This window comes from Peromyscus maniculatus, chromosome X (assembly GCF_049852395.1).
Source record: "Peromyscus maniculatus bairdii isolate BWxNUB_F1_BW_parent chromosome X, HU_Pman_BW_mat_3.1, whole genome shotgun sequence".
NCBI classification, from domain to species: Eukaryota; Metazoa; Chordata; class Mammalia; order Rodentia; family Cricetidae; genus Peromyscus; species Peromyscus maniculatus.
Window position 1 is genome coordinate 57,922,833 of NC_134875.1, and position 13,538 is coordinate 57,936,370.

Genomic DNA, 13,538 nt, shown 5'->3' on the forward strand with positions numbered 1-13,538 from the left:
AGAGAAAAGGAGTTCATGACAAAGTGACACCAAACATTTAGAAAAATTAAAAATGAACAAAATAATAAGTAGGAAATTGATGCTATTTATCCCACATAGCACAAATGGTTCAAAAGTATAAACATTCAAATGACAGTAGGAATCATTTCCTACGCACCAGTAACATGACAGCACACTGAATGAATGTTTCATTCAATGAATGAAACCCATTGTACAGTATTCAATATCCACTTCTGCCTACTCCTCAGTAAATATTTCTCCAGAATTCAATCTAATCCTAAAACTGAATAAGCAGAATGTTAGCATAGTTCAATCTTCTAGTTAAAGCCATATCTGGGGGTTGGAGAGATTGCCCAAAAGTTAAGACCAGCTGTTGCTTTTACAGAGGACCCTGAGTTTAGTTCTCAGCAGCAGCAACATGGTAGCTCACAACTGTCTGTAACTCCAGTTCTAGAGGATCTGATGCCCTCTTCTGGTCACCATGTTCTACACAGACATAAATGCAAGTAAAACACCTATACACATATAAAATCACTTCTGGATTTATTGTCTTCTCTCCTAAATCAATAAATATAATCTCTTTAAATGATACAATATATAAAATGAGTAGTTCAATCTATCCATTTCTCATATGTATCTTTCAATCCATACTCAAAAAGATTTAGAAAAGATCTACAAATGTGAACGCACAGTTTGACCCTCCTATCTAGGTAGGTAGTTGAGAGCGGTTCTGCACTGAAAAAAGGATAATGTACAATAATGTACAGTCTGTGATAGCGCATAGTCTCAGAGTTTAGGAGATGACTCTCCCACTACTCACTACCATGATGGTTCAACGACAGAAGCAGGGAAATACTGAGACCATTTAACAAAGCATACAATAACCTCCTTACTTGTAAAACTGATATAGCCATACTTTTGCTTTTCAGGATTTCAAACATGTCACAAATAACTGCAAACAATGATGACTGCTCCCAGCAACCTTTTCTTTTTTAATGTGGTACTGGATATATAATCCAAGTCCTACTGCATGCTAGGCAAGTACCCTGCCACTGACCTACATTCTCAGCCCCAGAAGAGACTTCTTGGTGAGTGCTTCTTTATAAATCACTGGCATTCTAAATAAAACCATCCATGGTTCAGAACTGCCTCACATTCCTACCTCCACCCCCTGCAGTATGGTCAGCATTCTCAGGTGCCACCTGTCAAATGATAACAGCACCCATCTCTCTAGTCATTGCTACAGCCAGAAATGTCCCTGGAAAAAGATAGTGACATGGCCTTCTATCCTTCTCTTCTAAGGACCTATCACTACAACTTACTCTCTTCTGGTCACCTATATGACAAATGGTCATATAATAGAAATAAAACATACTAATTTTTCCAAAATGAATTAATGAAGACTTATGAGCTATACTGAACTTTTGTGTTTGTTTTATTAATTATCATATGTGTATGCATGCACAGGCATACAGGTCACAATGCACATGTGAGGTCGGAAGACAGCTCTTAGAAGTCTATTCTCTCCTGCTATCTTGTGGGATCTTGGATTTGAACTCAGGTTGCAAGGCCTACTATACTCAAGCACCTGCTAAGCCATCTCACTGGCACACGGGCAATATTATTTAATCCCAAATATTATGACAAGGCTATCTAGACATATGCCCATTTATCTGCTTAAATAGCACTGTTCCTTTTTAGATCGCCTCCCTAAATTTACGACAGAATATGAAAAATCTGGGCTAAGAATTTAGCTCAGTGGCAAAGCATTTGCTTAGCTTGTATGAGGCCTGAGTTTCATTCCCAGCATCACACAAAAGAAAAAGGAGAAGAAGGATTTGTGGAAAGACACTACAGAAACTGTAAGGTACTTATTTCAGGGGTGTATCTACTGCAAGTTAGTCAAAGGTTACATAAGTAAAAACACTGTTCTGGTAGTATTTCTTTATAATAGTGGTTCATAAACTAAAGTTTGCACTAGAATTGTGGAAATAGTAATACAAATTACTGGGTCACCTGTAGGGCTTAACTCAGTAGAACAAGAGCAGGGCCTAACAATTTTAATATCTGAGAAGTTCCCAAGTGGTATTGACACTAATCACACACTTTTTTAAAGAATCAGAGCTTCATAAGATTTCTTCACTAGCTGAGCATGGTGGTACACATTTTTAATCCCAGCACTCAGAAGGCAGAGGCAGGCAGACCTCTGTGAGTTTGAGGCCAGTCTCATCTACAAAGCATGTACCAGGCCAGCCAAGGCTATATACAGTAAGATGCTATCTTTAAAAAAAAAAGATGTCTTCACTACCCACTAATGCTCCATGTTCCATTTGTTTCTAAAAGTGGTCATAAGCATATAGAGAAACACTATAATAATGAATAGGAGGAGGGCTGGAGAGATGATGGCTCAGAGGTTAAGAGCACTGGCTGCTTTTTTAAAGGTTCTGAGTTCAATTCCCAGCAACCACATGGTGGCTCACTACCCTCTGTAATGAGAGCTGGTGCCCTCTTCTGGCCTGCAGGGATACATGCAGGCAGAACACTGCATACGTAATAAATAAATAAATCTAAAAAAAAATGAATAGGAGGAATTAAAAAACAAATTTCCAAGCTACCTACGTCTAACTCTCCATTCCCATACCCAAACTATAACTCACTCTAGGGATAAAACAGAAAACAAAGCTGAGCTAAATGTTCGGACATTAGTTCACTTTGCAATTAACTGCTATTTGTGAAAGTTAGGTATGCAGTTCAGTTGGTACACTGCTTCTCCGGTGTGAATAAACACTGGAATTGATTCCTAGCACCACACACACTGGATATAGTGATGTACACCTACAATCCTAGCACTTGGAAAGCACTTAAGGGAGATCAATAGTTAAAAGCCAGCCTCATCTACACAGTAAGTTTGAGGGCCACTTGGATACATGAGACCCTGTCTCCAAAAAATAAAATAAAATGAAAAGGATATATGTTGGGCTGGGTGGGGAGATGGCTAAGAAGGCAAAGCATTTGACATATAAACTTGACAACCTAAATTAAATCCTCAGAACCATGTAGAGTGGAAGGAGCAAATCAACTCCACAACATTGTCCTTTGACCCTTCCACACACTGTGGCATGCATGTGTACATATGGGCCTACATATATAAACACACAGATTAATAACAAATACTACAAAATTTTGTAAACTCTTAGCTTTAGGTTTCATAGCAGAACCATTTTAACAGCTGAGATGGCATCTGGGTTTCACTAAAGAATAATCTAAGGGCCAGGCAGTGGTGGCGCACACCTTTAATCCCAGCACTCGGGAGGCAGAGGGCAGGCGGATCTCTTTGAGTTCAAGGCCAATCTGGTCTACAAAGTGAGTTCCAGGACAGTCTCCAATTTTAGTATATGTGCTGCCAAAGTGAGCACCCACGACAGGCTCCAAAGCTACACAGAGAACCCATCTCAAAAAACCAAAACCAAAACTAAAAAAAAAAAAAGGAAAGTAATGTACTAGGGGTTGCTAACATTGTGCTGGTGCTGTGTGTGTGTGTGTGTGTGTGTATCTTTGGAATTTATTTATTTATTTATTTATTTCTAATTTTATAATTAATTTAATTTTACATATCAGCCACAGATTCCCCTGTCCTCCCTCCTTCCACCTCCCACCTCCGCCCTCCCCCCAATCCACCCCTCATTTATGCTAGGAATTTGTTTTTATTATCTATTTTTTAAAGTATTTATTCATTCCTTGGGAATTTCAGACAATGTATTTTGATCATATTCCCTAACTCCTCTCTTTAACTCCTACCTCCCTGTGCCCCCTCAACTTCATATCCTCTTTTTTTTTTTAATTTAATAAGCCATCAACTCCAATTTGTGCTGCCCAGATACTTCTGACAATAGGGTCATTTGCTGGGTCACAGTCAGCCTACCAGGAGCTACACTCTTAAAGAAATTAAATGTATCCCTGAAGCTGCACTGCCCTTAGCTCCTCAGGGTGGAGGCTCCATGCTAGCATACTGACTGGCTTGCTCCTGTGCAGGCAGCCACAGCCACTGTGAGTTCATGGATGCAGTGGTCCTGGCACGTCCAGAAGTCTCTGCTTCATTCTAGTCAACCTAGACCTAACTCTATTTAGAATCTCCCCACCCCTCTTCCATGATGGCCTCTTATAAAAAGTCTGTATTATAGAAAATTGTAAGCATAATCAAACTTTTTAAAGCACTAAAGAATCATGTGGCTGACAGGACATAAGAGAATCCAAACAGGCAGAAAGAATCAAAACAACCTGATTACGCAGTTCCTTGAAATTTGGTGTTTCACTTTGGGGGTAAAGCATACATTTAATGGAAATTCAAATTCATTTTTAACTCCAACGCCAAGATAAATTAATGCATGTAACCTAAATACATGTCATGAACAAAACCCATCATTAAAACTGGCTCAGTATATAAAATGCATTGTATAATGTGAATTAAAGTAAATGGAAGTCAAAGCTGCATTGTAATTTTGGCTTTCCAGCCTTTTTTACCATATTACCTAGTGCCAAATCATTCAAAAGGATTTGCTTTTTGGTTTACCTAAATAGTAACTTAGGAAATATACTTTTCTTTCAGGATTGTGGGAATAAAATGTGAGGAGTAACTAAAACATTTCCAGAAAAGTTCTATGAACTATTTACATGAAATAACTAAGTCTCCTGCCATCTTAGATTCCATATGCAAATATTTTCTATCGATCATCTCTGTGGAAGACCACAAAATAACTCACAGAGGACTGTTTGTCACCGGTTGCACGTGGGCATCCGTAGAAAGCCACAACAGCCAATTCTGCAGCAGTTCTTTCAGACTTTGAAGAACACTACACTGAGGGGGAAACAAAACAAAAGAAAATCATCAAAAGCAAACAGTATTTAGACCTAACAGAGGCTAGAAATGGAAGGGACCTTGGAGATGGCCATACCCCCACTTAGAACTCAAATAGTTGCTACTCCAATGAGTTCAGTCTACAAAGGACAGATGAATACAAGCACAAATTTATGTTATCATTTTTTCTAGAAGAAACATACCTCAACAAGACTTCCAGCTTAGCCCAGGAACAGAGTTTTCTCTAAATCACATTCCTTTATAACACATATTACATCATCAAATAAACCATCACCCTCGGCCATGCATGGTGGGACAAATCTATAATGCCAGCTTTAGGAGGTAGACTTAGGGAGATAAAGAGTTCAAAACCAGTGTTATCTACGTATCAATTTTGATGCCAGCCTGGCCTGCATGAGACTATCTCAGAAACAAAATCATCCTTATTGTCTGTCCCCTCAGAGATCATTTGAAGTTGCTACAAGTAAGACTTCTCTACCCTTTTACTTTTACCCTTTTGTGGTCTTTGAGTACAAGCTACTTCCTTCCTGATGGAAAAATGAGTCTTCTGTAACTCTGGAGAACAAACATTTCTAATCTTTATGTTCTCAGACGTTACCCTGCCTTCCCAGGGCCTCATTCACAATTCCTTAACTATCTTTACTCAGTCTCGTTTTGGGCCTGAAAGTTAAATACTGTTCTCTATTCTTTTTTTGTTTTTTTTGAGACAGGGTTTCTCTGTGTAGCTTTGGAGCCTTTCCTGGAACTCACTCTGTAGCTCAGGCTGGCCTCGAACTCAGAGATCCACCTGACTCTGCCTCCCAAGGGCTGGGATTAAAGGCGTGCGCCACCACTGCCCAGTCTGTTTTCTATTCTTGATGTATTTTCTGTTCCCTTTACTCCTTTCCTCCCTCCTTATCCCCATCCCCCACTCTCAAACATAAACAGATGTATGGACAAATGAATGTGTGCATGCCTAGTAGGTAAAATCATAAACAACTGCTAATTATCAACCACCCTTACCTACAAACGTGACAACTGCCTATGGTTCAACCAAACGTTCATAGCTAAGCAGCTTTTTAGACTGGTGGGATGAGTGAAGAAATTAAAAAGAACTCAACTAGAAGATTAGGAGAGAACTGCAAAAAAAAATTTTTTTAAATAGTCTCAAACTTTTTCAGCTAGGATAGCTAGGATTTTCATTTGAATGACAGTAGTTATAAAGTAGTAAGTTACAATATAAAATTAGCAAATTCAAGCTAATGTGACAGGCAATAAAGTGATATGCAACAAATACTAACCAGAACAACTTATTTCCTATAATGTGTCCAATAGTGAGTCATTTAAGGTGTAAAATGTCAGTAAAAGAAATAGCCTATCGTCGCTGCTTTCGAAGAGGAATGGACATTCGATAGGAAGGGGGTTCAAGGAGTTTTGTCACGACTGCTCTCTCACAGTGTGAACAAGAGTTAGAGCAGAGCGTCTGGCTCACGTCCCTAATCCTAGTGCCTAGAGAGCTCAGGCAAGAAGACAGATGCAGGTGGAAGGTCATCCTGAGTTCCAGGAAAACCTGGGCTACATGGTTAGACCACACGTGTCTCAACTTCACATCCCCACATCCCAGAAACCCTCCAAAAAGGGTAATTAGTATATTTATGAAATAAATAAGCATTATGTTCAAATGTCTGGCAATGCATTATGATAAAACTAGCCTTTCATTCTAGGAGACTGGAACTTTGGCTGAACCTCACAGCCTGAGTTAATAATACACCTTGAGGTCACTTAAAACTTAAAGACTGCTAGCCTACTGTATATCCGGCTTGTCTGTTTATTCTGCCTGTATGAAAACAATGTAACAATCAACCTTACTTGTCTTGGACTTCCCACCTCATCAGATTTTATAACCTAAGCTAGAGCATAACTGTAACCTTACGTTATGTACTTTTCCATGCCCCCCAACCCAGAACAGTGTATGTAGTTTTTAGTTTTGGTTTTTTGCTTTTTTGCTGAAAGCAGCAAATACAGAGATTGAAAGCCACCTTCTAAAATGAATATCCACCATAAATGTTGAACACAACACTTACAGATTAAACAATGATATTTGTAGTTCTGTTTATTTTCTGGATCAGTTGGAACCAGTGGCTTAATCCCTTGTTAAACTCTGTTAAAGATTTCAGGAAAGTATCAAATTCTTGCTCTTGGTTAAATGACTCCAAGGGGAAGGATTTTATTTCTTTAATGTGATACTGATGCAGTGTCAGTGGCTCGGAGTTAATAACAATGCATTCCATCCACACACAAAAGCATAAAGTTCAAAACTCCAAGTATGGTTGAGTATTTTCCCAGTTGGTTTGTTTTTACATTCATGTTAATATGCTTTTGACACGTTTTTCATGATCTTATGTGCTGCTTACTAGTGTAAAAAGTTCAGGAAAAATGTGTGACAAAGCTTTCAAACCAGAAAGTTCTATGCACTTGAACTTTATATTCCATAATACAGTACAGTTACAAAATCAATGCAGAGGCTAGGTGTGGTGAGACATACTGTACTGTCAACACTGGGAAACAAGGGCCAGGAGAAATGCTGCCCAGCCTTGTCTATATAACAAATTCCAGGCAGGCCTAGGCTACAATAACTAGCAAACCCTAATATCCAAAGAAAGGGGGTTCCAAGGAAGGGAGAGATGGAGAGAGGGAAGGAAGGAGGAAGGAAGGGAGGAAGGAAGGAAGTCACTGCTGGAGGACTAGAGGTGCATTTCAGTTGGTAGAATGCTTGCCTAGCATGCATGAAAGCCTGGGTTTGACCCCATCATCACAGAAACCGGACATGGAAGTACATGACTATAATCCCAGCACTCAGGAGGTAGGGCAGGAGGATCAGAAGTTCAAGGCCATCTACATCTACACAGAAAACTTATTGCATTGGACCCAGACTGGGCTACATGAGACTCTATCTCAAAAAAAAAAGAAAAAAGAAAAAAGAAAAAAGAAAAGAAAAGAAGAAAAAGGAAAGAAAGAAAAAGAGAAAAGAAAAGGAGGGCAGGTAAAATGACCCAATTGGTAAAGGAACTTGCTGCCCAGCCTGATGACCTCAGTTCTAGCCCCATGACCCATATGATGGGAGAAAACCACAAGATGACCTCCAAAATTCCATGTCATGGCACATGCATTGGGGTATACACACACACACACACACACACACACACACACACACACACACACACACAAAATGTTACAAAATTTCAAAAGAGAAGAAAGAAAATCACTGCTAGAATTCCAGTTTGGAATTATTTAACACCAGTTAATAGAAGTATGTTTTTTCCTCAGTATAAGATGCATTTAGTTTTTGTTTTTGGATTTTTACCTTGAAATAAATGGTTGATGTAAAGAAGAGAGGTGCTAGATGATCAAAAAGAAGTGGCTTCACCTCTAAAAAATAGAAAATAAGAGTTCAAAATTCTTTTAATTTATATTACATTGAATTAAATGAGTTCAAGTTGTGGTTTAAATGAGAATGTCCCCATAAGCTCAGGCGGTTTGAAAACCTGGACCCCAGTTGGGGGCACTATTCAAGTAGGTTTAGGAATCTCGGCCTTGCTGAAGGAAGTATGTCACTGGAGGTGGGCTTTAAGGTTTCAGAGCCTAGTACCTTCCCAGTCCACTCTCTGCTTCCTGCTTGTGGTTTAAGATTTCTGGTCTCACCTCCATGCCTTTGGTAAACTGTCATGGATTCTAACCTTCCAGAACCATAAGCCAAAATAAACTCTTGGTTGCCTTGGTAATGGTGTTTAATCACAGTAAAAGAAAAATAATAAGTTTTCATGGTACATACCAGAGAAGCTACTGAATGGAATCCAGGCCATAAGCTGAAGGAACTGTGACCGACAGGAGAAGCCATCCCAGAGAGGCAGGCTCTTAAACAGGAACACTTCAGAGGAGTAAAACCCCTCCTGAAACACAAGGTGATTGCAAAATCTCATATAGAATCATGAATATTCTTAGCCAGGTAGTGGCAGCACATGCCTTTAATCCCAATATTAAGGAGGCAGAGGCAGACAGATCTCTGAGTTTGAGGCCAGCCTGGTTCCAGGATAGCAGGGCTACACTGAGAAACCCTGTCTCAAAAACAAACAAACAAAAATATTTACTGAGTTCGAGACAAGGTTGGTCTACAAAGCAAGTTCTAGGACAGTCACGAATAAGCAAAATCAAACAAACAAACCAAACAACCATTTATTAGCCAGGCAGTGGTGGCACATGCCTTTAACCCCAGCACTCAGGGGGCAGAGGCAGGTGGGGTTCAAGGCCAGCCTGGTCTACAAAGAGAGTTCTAGGACAGCTAAGGACTACACAGAGAAACCGTGTCTCAAAATAAAAATCGCAAATACTCTTTAACAACCACTTTATTTCAGTTGCATGAGAGTATCTAGACAGTGCCAATACATGAGTTTCAGCTTCAACTGCAACTCTGAGATATCCAGGACAAATAATCCAAATGCTAAGATATATCTAACACTCCAAAACACTTGTAGCTATTAAAAACATAAGTCATGTGCTGGAGCTGGAGCTCAGTCAGAGTGCTTGCCTAATTCCAGAACCACCTAAACTGGATATGGTCACACACACCTCTAATCCCAGCATTCAAGGGGTAGAGGTAGGATGATCTAATTAGGAGTTCAGAGTCATTTTCAGCCAAATACTAAATTTAAGGCCAGCCTGGGCTAATGAGGCCCTGTTAAAGAATTAATTAATTAAAAAAGAACACAAGTCATGGGTTGAGGATGTGGATCAGTGATATATAAGTGCTCACCTAGTATGTATAAGGCTCTAGATTTGATTGCCAGCCCTTGCTCCAACCTCCCCAAAAAGGAACACAAGTAGTAACCCTATAAGATTTATATTCCTGGCTAATTCAATTAATTGAATGCATTAAATCATTTATTTTCTTTAAATTATAGAACTTACTACTCTGTTTAAAATTTTAAACTTATTCTTTCTTCAAACATAATAGTGCAAAAATAAACATCAGTGCCACTTGGCTCTATGAATTTCAAATTGTGCAATAGTATTTTTTGAAAAAGCCAAGAATAAGGGAAACAAATAAGTAAAAATAAAAATCAATGACATCAGGTACTAGGGGTACATCAGGTACTATGACTCAATTGGTAGACTGCTTGCCTAGTATGCATAAGGACTTTAGTTTGATTCCCCAATACTGCAAACAATCAGGTGTGGTGACACATGAAACCCTATCTCCCAAACCGAAAATGTCAGCTACTAAAGAAATACTACAATGGACATCCAGATAAATCTTAAGAATGACGACATCTATAGGAAACAAATGGAATCTTACTTGTAAGAAGCACTGCACCCTGATGACAATGTCCAGGACGTTTATAAATTCTTTTTCTTCTTCATAATTATTCATATTATACCACATACATTCTAGAGCAGAAATATTAAAATAAGCACCTGGTTATGCAATAATAAAACAATACAAAATATATCACTACTCTGAAGTGACAAAGAAATGACAGATTAAAGAAGTTATAAGATTCAAATATGCTGACTCAGTGACACTGCAGATTATAACAGGGATTTGGAAGTGACAGTCAGCAAACATGATAACATAGGGGAAAGCTTATAGTAAAAACACTGGAGACGTTCACTTACAATGAATGAGATCAGCTTCAAGTCACAGTAATCCAAGTGACTATAAATGCACAGCTGAATATAGGTAGGGTGAGTTGAGTATAAGCAACAAGTGGTGAGAACTTACGAAGTGAAAATCTAATTAATTGTATCACATATCCCATAAAGAAAGATTCTAAGTCAAAGGAGCAAGAGCCTATAATGACTAAAGCTGACTTCAAAGATGTGAATAGTCAGGTATTACATATCCAAGAAATAAGTAGTCTTGATAGCCAACAAAATTACTAGGGCAAAATGTCTCTGTGGATGAATGAAGTGGTCGGGCTTCACTATGGCCCGCATGGAGGACTCCCCACTGTCACTTCCTTTAATTCTACAATTAAGAAAATTTCTAATGACCAATGTGTCATTAGAGGAGGTAGACTACTTGGCACATGAGCATTTTGGTCACCAGGAAGAATCACTTCTATTATAAAATAATAAGTTGATATTCTGTCTTACAAATTGATTTTCTCTGAGTTGGCTTAATATTAATGATTCTTGCATGATCCCAGAAATACAAAGAACTCTGAGATTGAGACTAGCTATCTGAAAACTTTTGATAACCATTTGCCAGTGTTCACCTAACACCACTCCTTTTTGATTGTCTTAAAATGACAACACCACAAGTATTCACGTTCAAGATAGTTGGTTACCAGGTGATTATAGTATATGAAGGCTCCTCTGGTCCAAAATTTCTAATCCAGAATAAGAAATCTATTTACAAACGATCTTCTTCCACTCTCATTTATCCAGTGCTTTGCACCATCAATTCTTACCTTCTTGTAATGTTTGACTCAACCAGTAATAGAGCCTCAGTAAGATGGACTCATCTTTGACACAGTTAATATAGTGAAGCAGCAGCGAGTTGTTTAGCGCTGAGCTCATCTGAGAAGGCAGCTGTAAAGATGGAACAATCATCAACAGTAAGTACATGAAATGTAGGTCACAGCAATAAGTAAACATTGCATAGGAAACATACAACGAAACCAGAGGCTATGGGGCCTGAGATAAGGCTCAGTGGAGAGTATTTCGCTAGCATGTGTAAGCCTCAATCTCAAGTACTGAAAAAAAGAGGCTATCCAGATCAAACAGAAAATTCTAGTCAGTACCTGCTGCAGTCACATACCTCTAAGCAATGAATGTTCTGTAAAAGTTGAGGGAAACTCCGAAGCTCTTCTAGTGGAAGTGATCTATCGCTGCTGAGATAATCAGAAAGACTCATCTTCTTTTGCCCACATTCTTTGTTGGCAGAATTTAGTGCTGGAATAACTGAGTGAGAACTCCATTTCTAAAGGAGAAAGATAATACAATAATCTATCAGTGCACTAAAAAGACAATCTAAAAAAAAAATCAAAGCAAGTCAGATGTGGTGGTACACTCTTTTAATGGTACTCAGAGACACAGGCCAAGCCTAGTCAACATATCAAGTTTTGGGCCATCTGAGGCTACATTTTAGAAAAATACTCTCAAAAATAAATAAATAAATAAAGTTGTTAAGATGTTTCACTTAATGGGAGTCTGAATGTGGTTTGCATAGAATACAAGATTATCAAAGTCTATTTAAATACCTATAATCCCCACCATTTGAATGGTTACTATTTTTAAAGCCACAAGTCCTTTTGCTTTACATTACTTACTCTTTTTAGAGAAGAGCCTTTAGTTGGACCTAATGTTAGCTTTGGAGGTTCTGGAAAAGCAACTTGGTTTCTTAGCTTCACAGCAAGGAGAGCTGAAGTCCACAGATTCTTTGAATTATTAAAATAGATCTACAAATTTATGTGTAAAGTACAGAAGATTAGGTACTTATGAGTCAGAGCAACATAGTAAGAGTCTCAAACTATTAACTGATTGCATATTAATTATGAAATATTTACACTCGTATAAATCCATTTAATGTTTTTTTCTCTAATCAGGAATCTATTATAATGCATCAAAGGGATCAACACAAAGGGCCAATCTCTAATACAACTTCTCCCAAGAGAACTGAGAAAGATTTTAGCCCAAATCTGTAAATTAACTTAATGAAAAATAATGCACTTTGCTAGGGGTTGTGGTGAACACCTGTAATCCCAGCATTTGGGAAGCCAAGGAAGGAGATGACTTGGAGGCTAGCCCGAGCCACCATACCACAACTCTCTCTCTCAAACAAAACAAAGGGAACAAAAATGTATTCAATCTCAGTAGGAGTTCTCTCTCAGTAATCTCTTACCTTCCTCCTTGCAGGCAAAGATACAGAAATCAAAGTAGGAGCAAAGAACTTATACAGCGATAACAAAGCCTGGAGATGATGCTGCATTCCCTGAAATAAAGTAAGAATTTTCCATTTTTCAGTTCAGCGATCAAATACAAACTAAGAGCTAATACTAAACAAAAGGTGATAAAAAACTAAGTCTAAACCTTTAGACTCTAATTTTACAATTTGTCAGAACAATAAAAAGCTATAGAAAGTATAGAAATGAGTAACCATCTGGATGTGGAAGCACACACCTTCAATCCCAACAACCAGGAAGCACAAGTAGAAACAAATGGAACCCGATATCAGTTTAGGACTAGCCTGGTCTACATATACAGTACCAGGCCAGCTAGGGCTAAATAGTGAGAAACTGTCTGTGCTGGCTAGTTTTTATGTCAGTGTGACACAAGGGAGGGTCATTTGGGAACAAAGAATCTTTTCTGAGAAAATACCTCCATAGGATTGTCCTGTAGAACTGTCAATTGATATTGATAACTGATATTTGAGGGCCCAACCCACTTTGAGTGGGGCCACCCCTGGGCAGGTGGTCTTAGGGTGCATAAGAAAATAGGCTGAGCAAGATGAAATAAACTCTTTCCTCCCCAAGGAATTTTTAGTGACAGCAATAGAAACCCTAACTAAGACATTGTCTCAAAAAAAAAAGTAGAAAACGAACAACCAGATAATTCATATCAACAATCTTAAATTTCTCCAATGAATAATCTTCTATTTTATGACTGTAACCTTATTTACTTC

At 38.5% G+C, this 13,538-nt stretch overlaps 1 protein-coding gene across 4 annotated transcripts in view; it reads right to left on the bottom strand.

Moving 5' to 3' along the window:
• Cenpi (centromere protein I) overlaps positions 1-13,538 on the bottom strand; it is a 58,468-nt gene that overhangs the window by 26,545 nt on the left and 18,385 nt on the right. For all 4 annotated transcript variants that reach the window (XM_006986426.4, XM_042269053.2, XM_016005002.3 and 1 more), the window contains exons 9-16: positions 12,759-12,848; positions 12,187-12,315; positions 11,676-11,837; positions 11,326-11,446; positions 10,209-10,300; positions 8,688-8,805; positions 8,220-8,284; positions 4,761-4,855 (exon numbers count right to left, since the gene is read on the bottom strand). In XM_006986426.4, the coding sequence (XP_006986488.1) occupies positions 4,761-4,855; positions 8,220-8,284; positions 8,688-8,805; positions 10,209-10,300; positions 11,326-11,446; positions 11,676-11,837; positions 12,187-12,315; positions 12,759-12,848 (872 nt within the window). The remainder of the gene's footprint in view (positions 1-4,760; positions 4,856-8,219; positions 8,285-8,687; positions 8,806-10,208; positions 10,301-11,325; positions 11,447-11,675; positions 11,838-12,186; positions 12,316-12,758; positions 12,849-13,538) is intronic.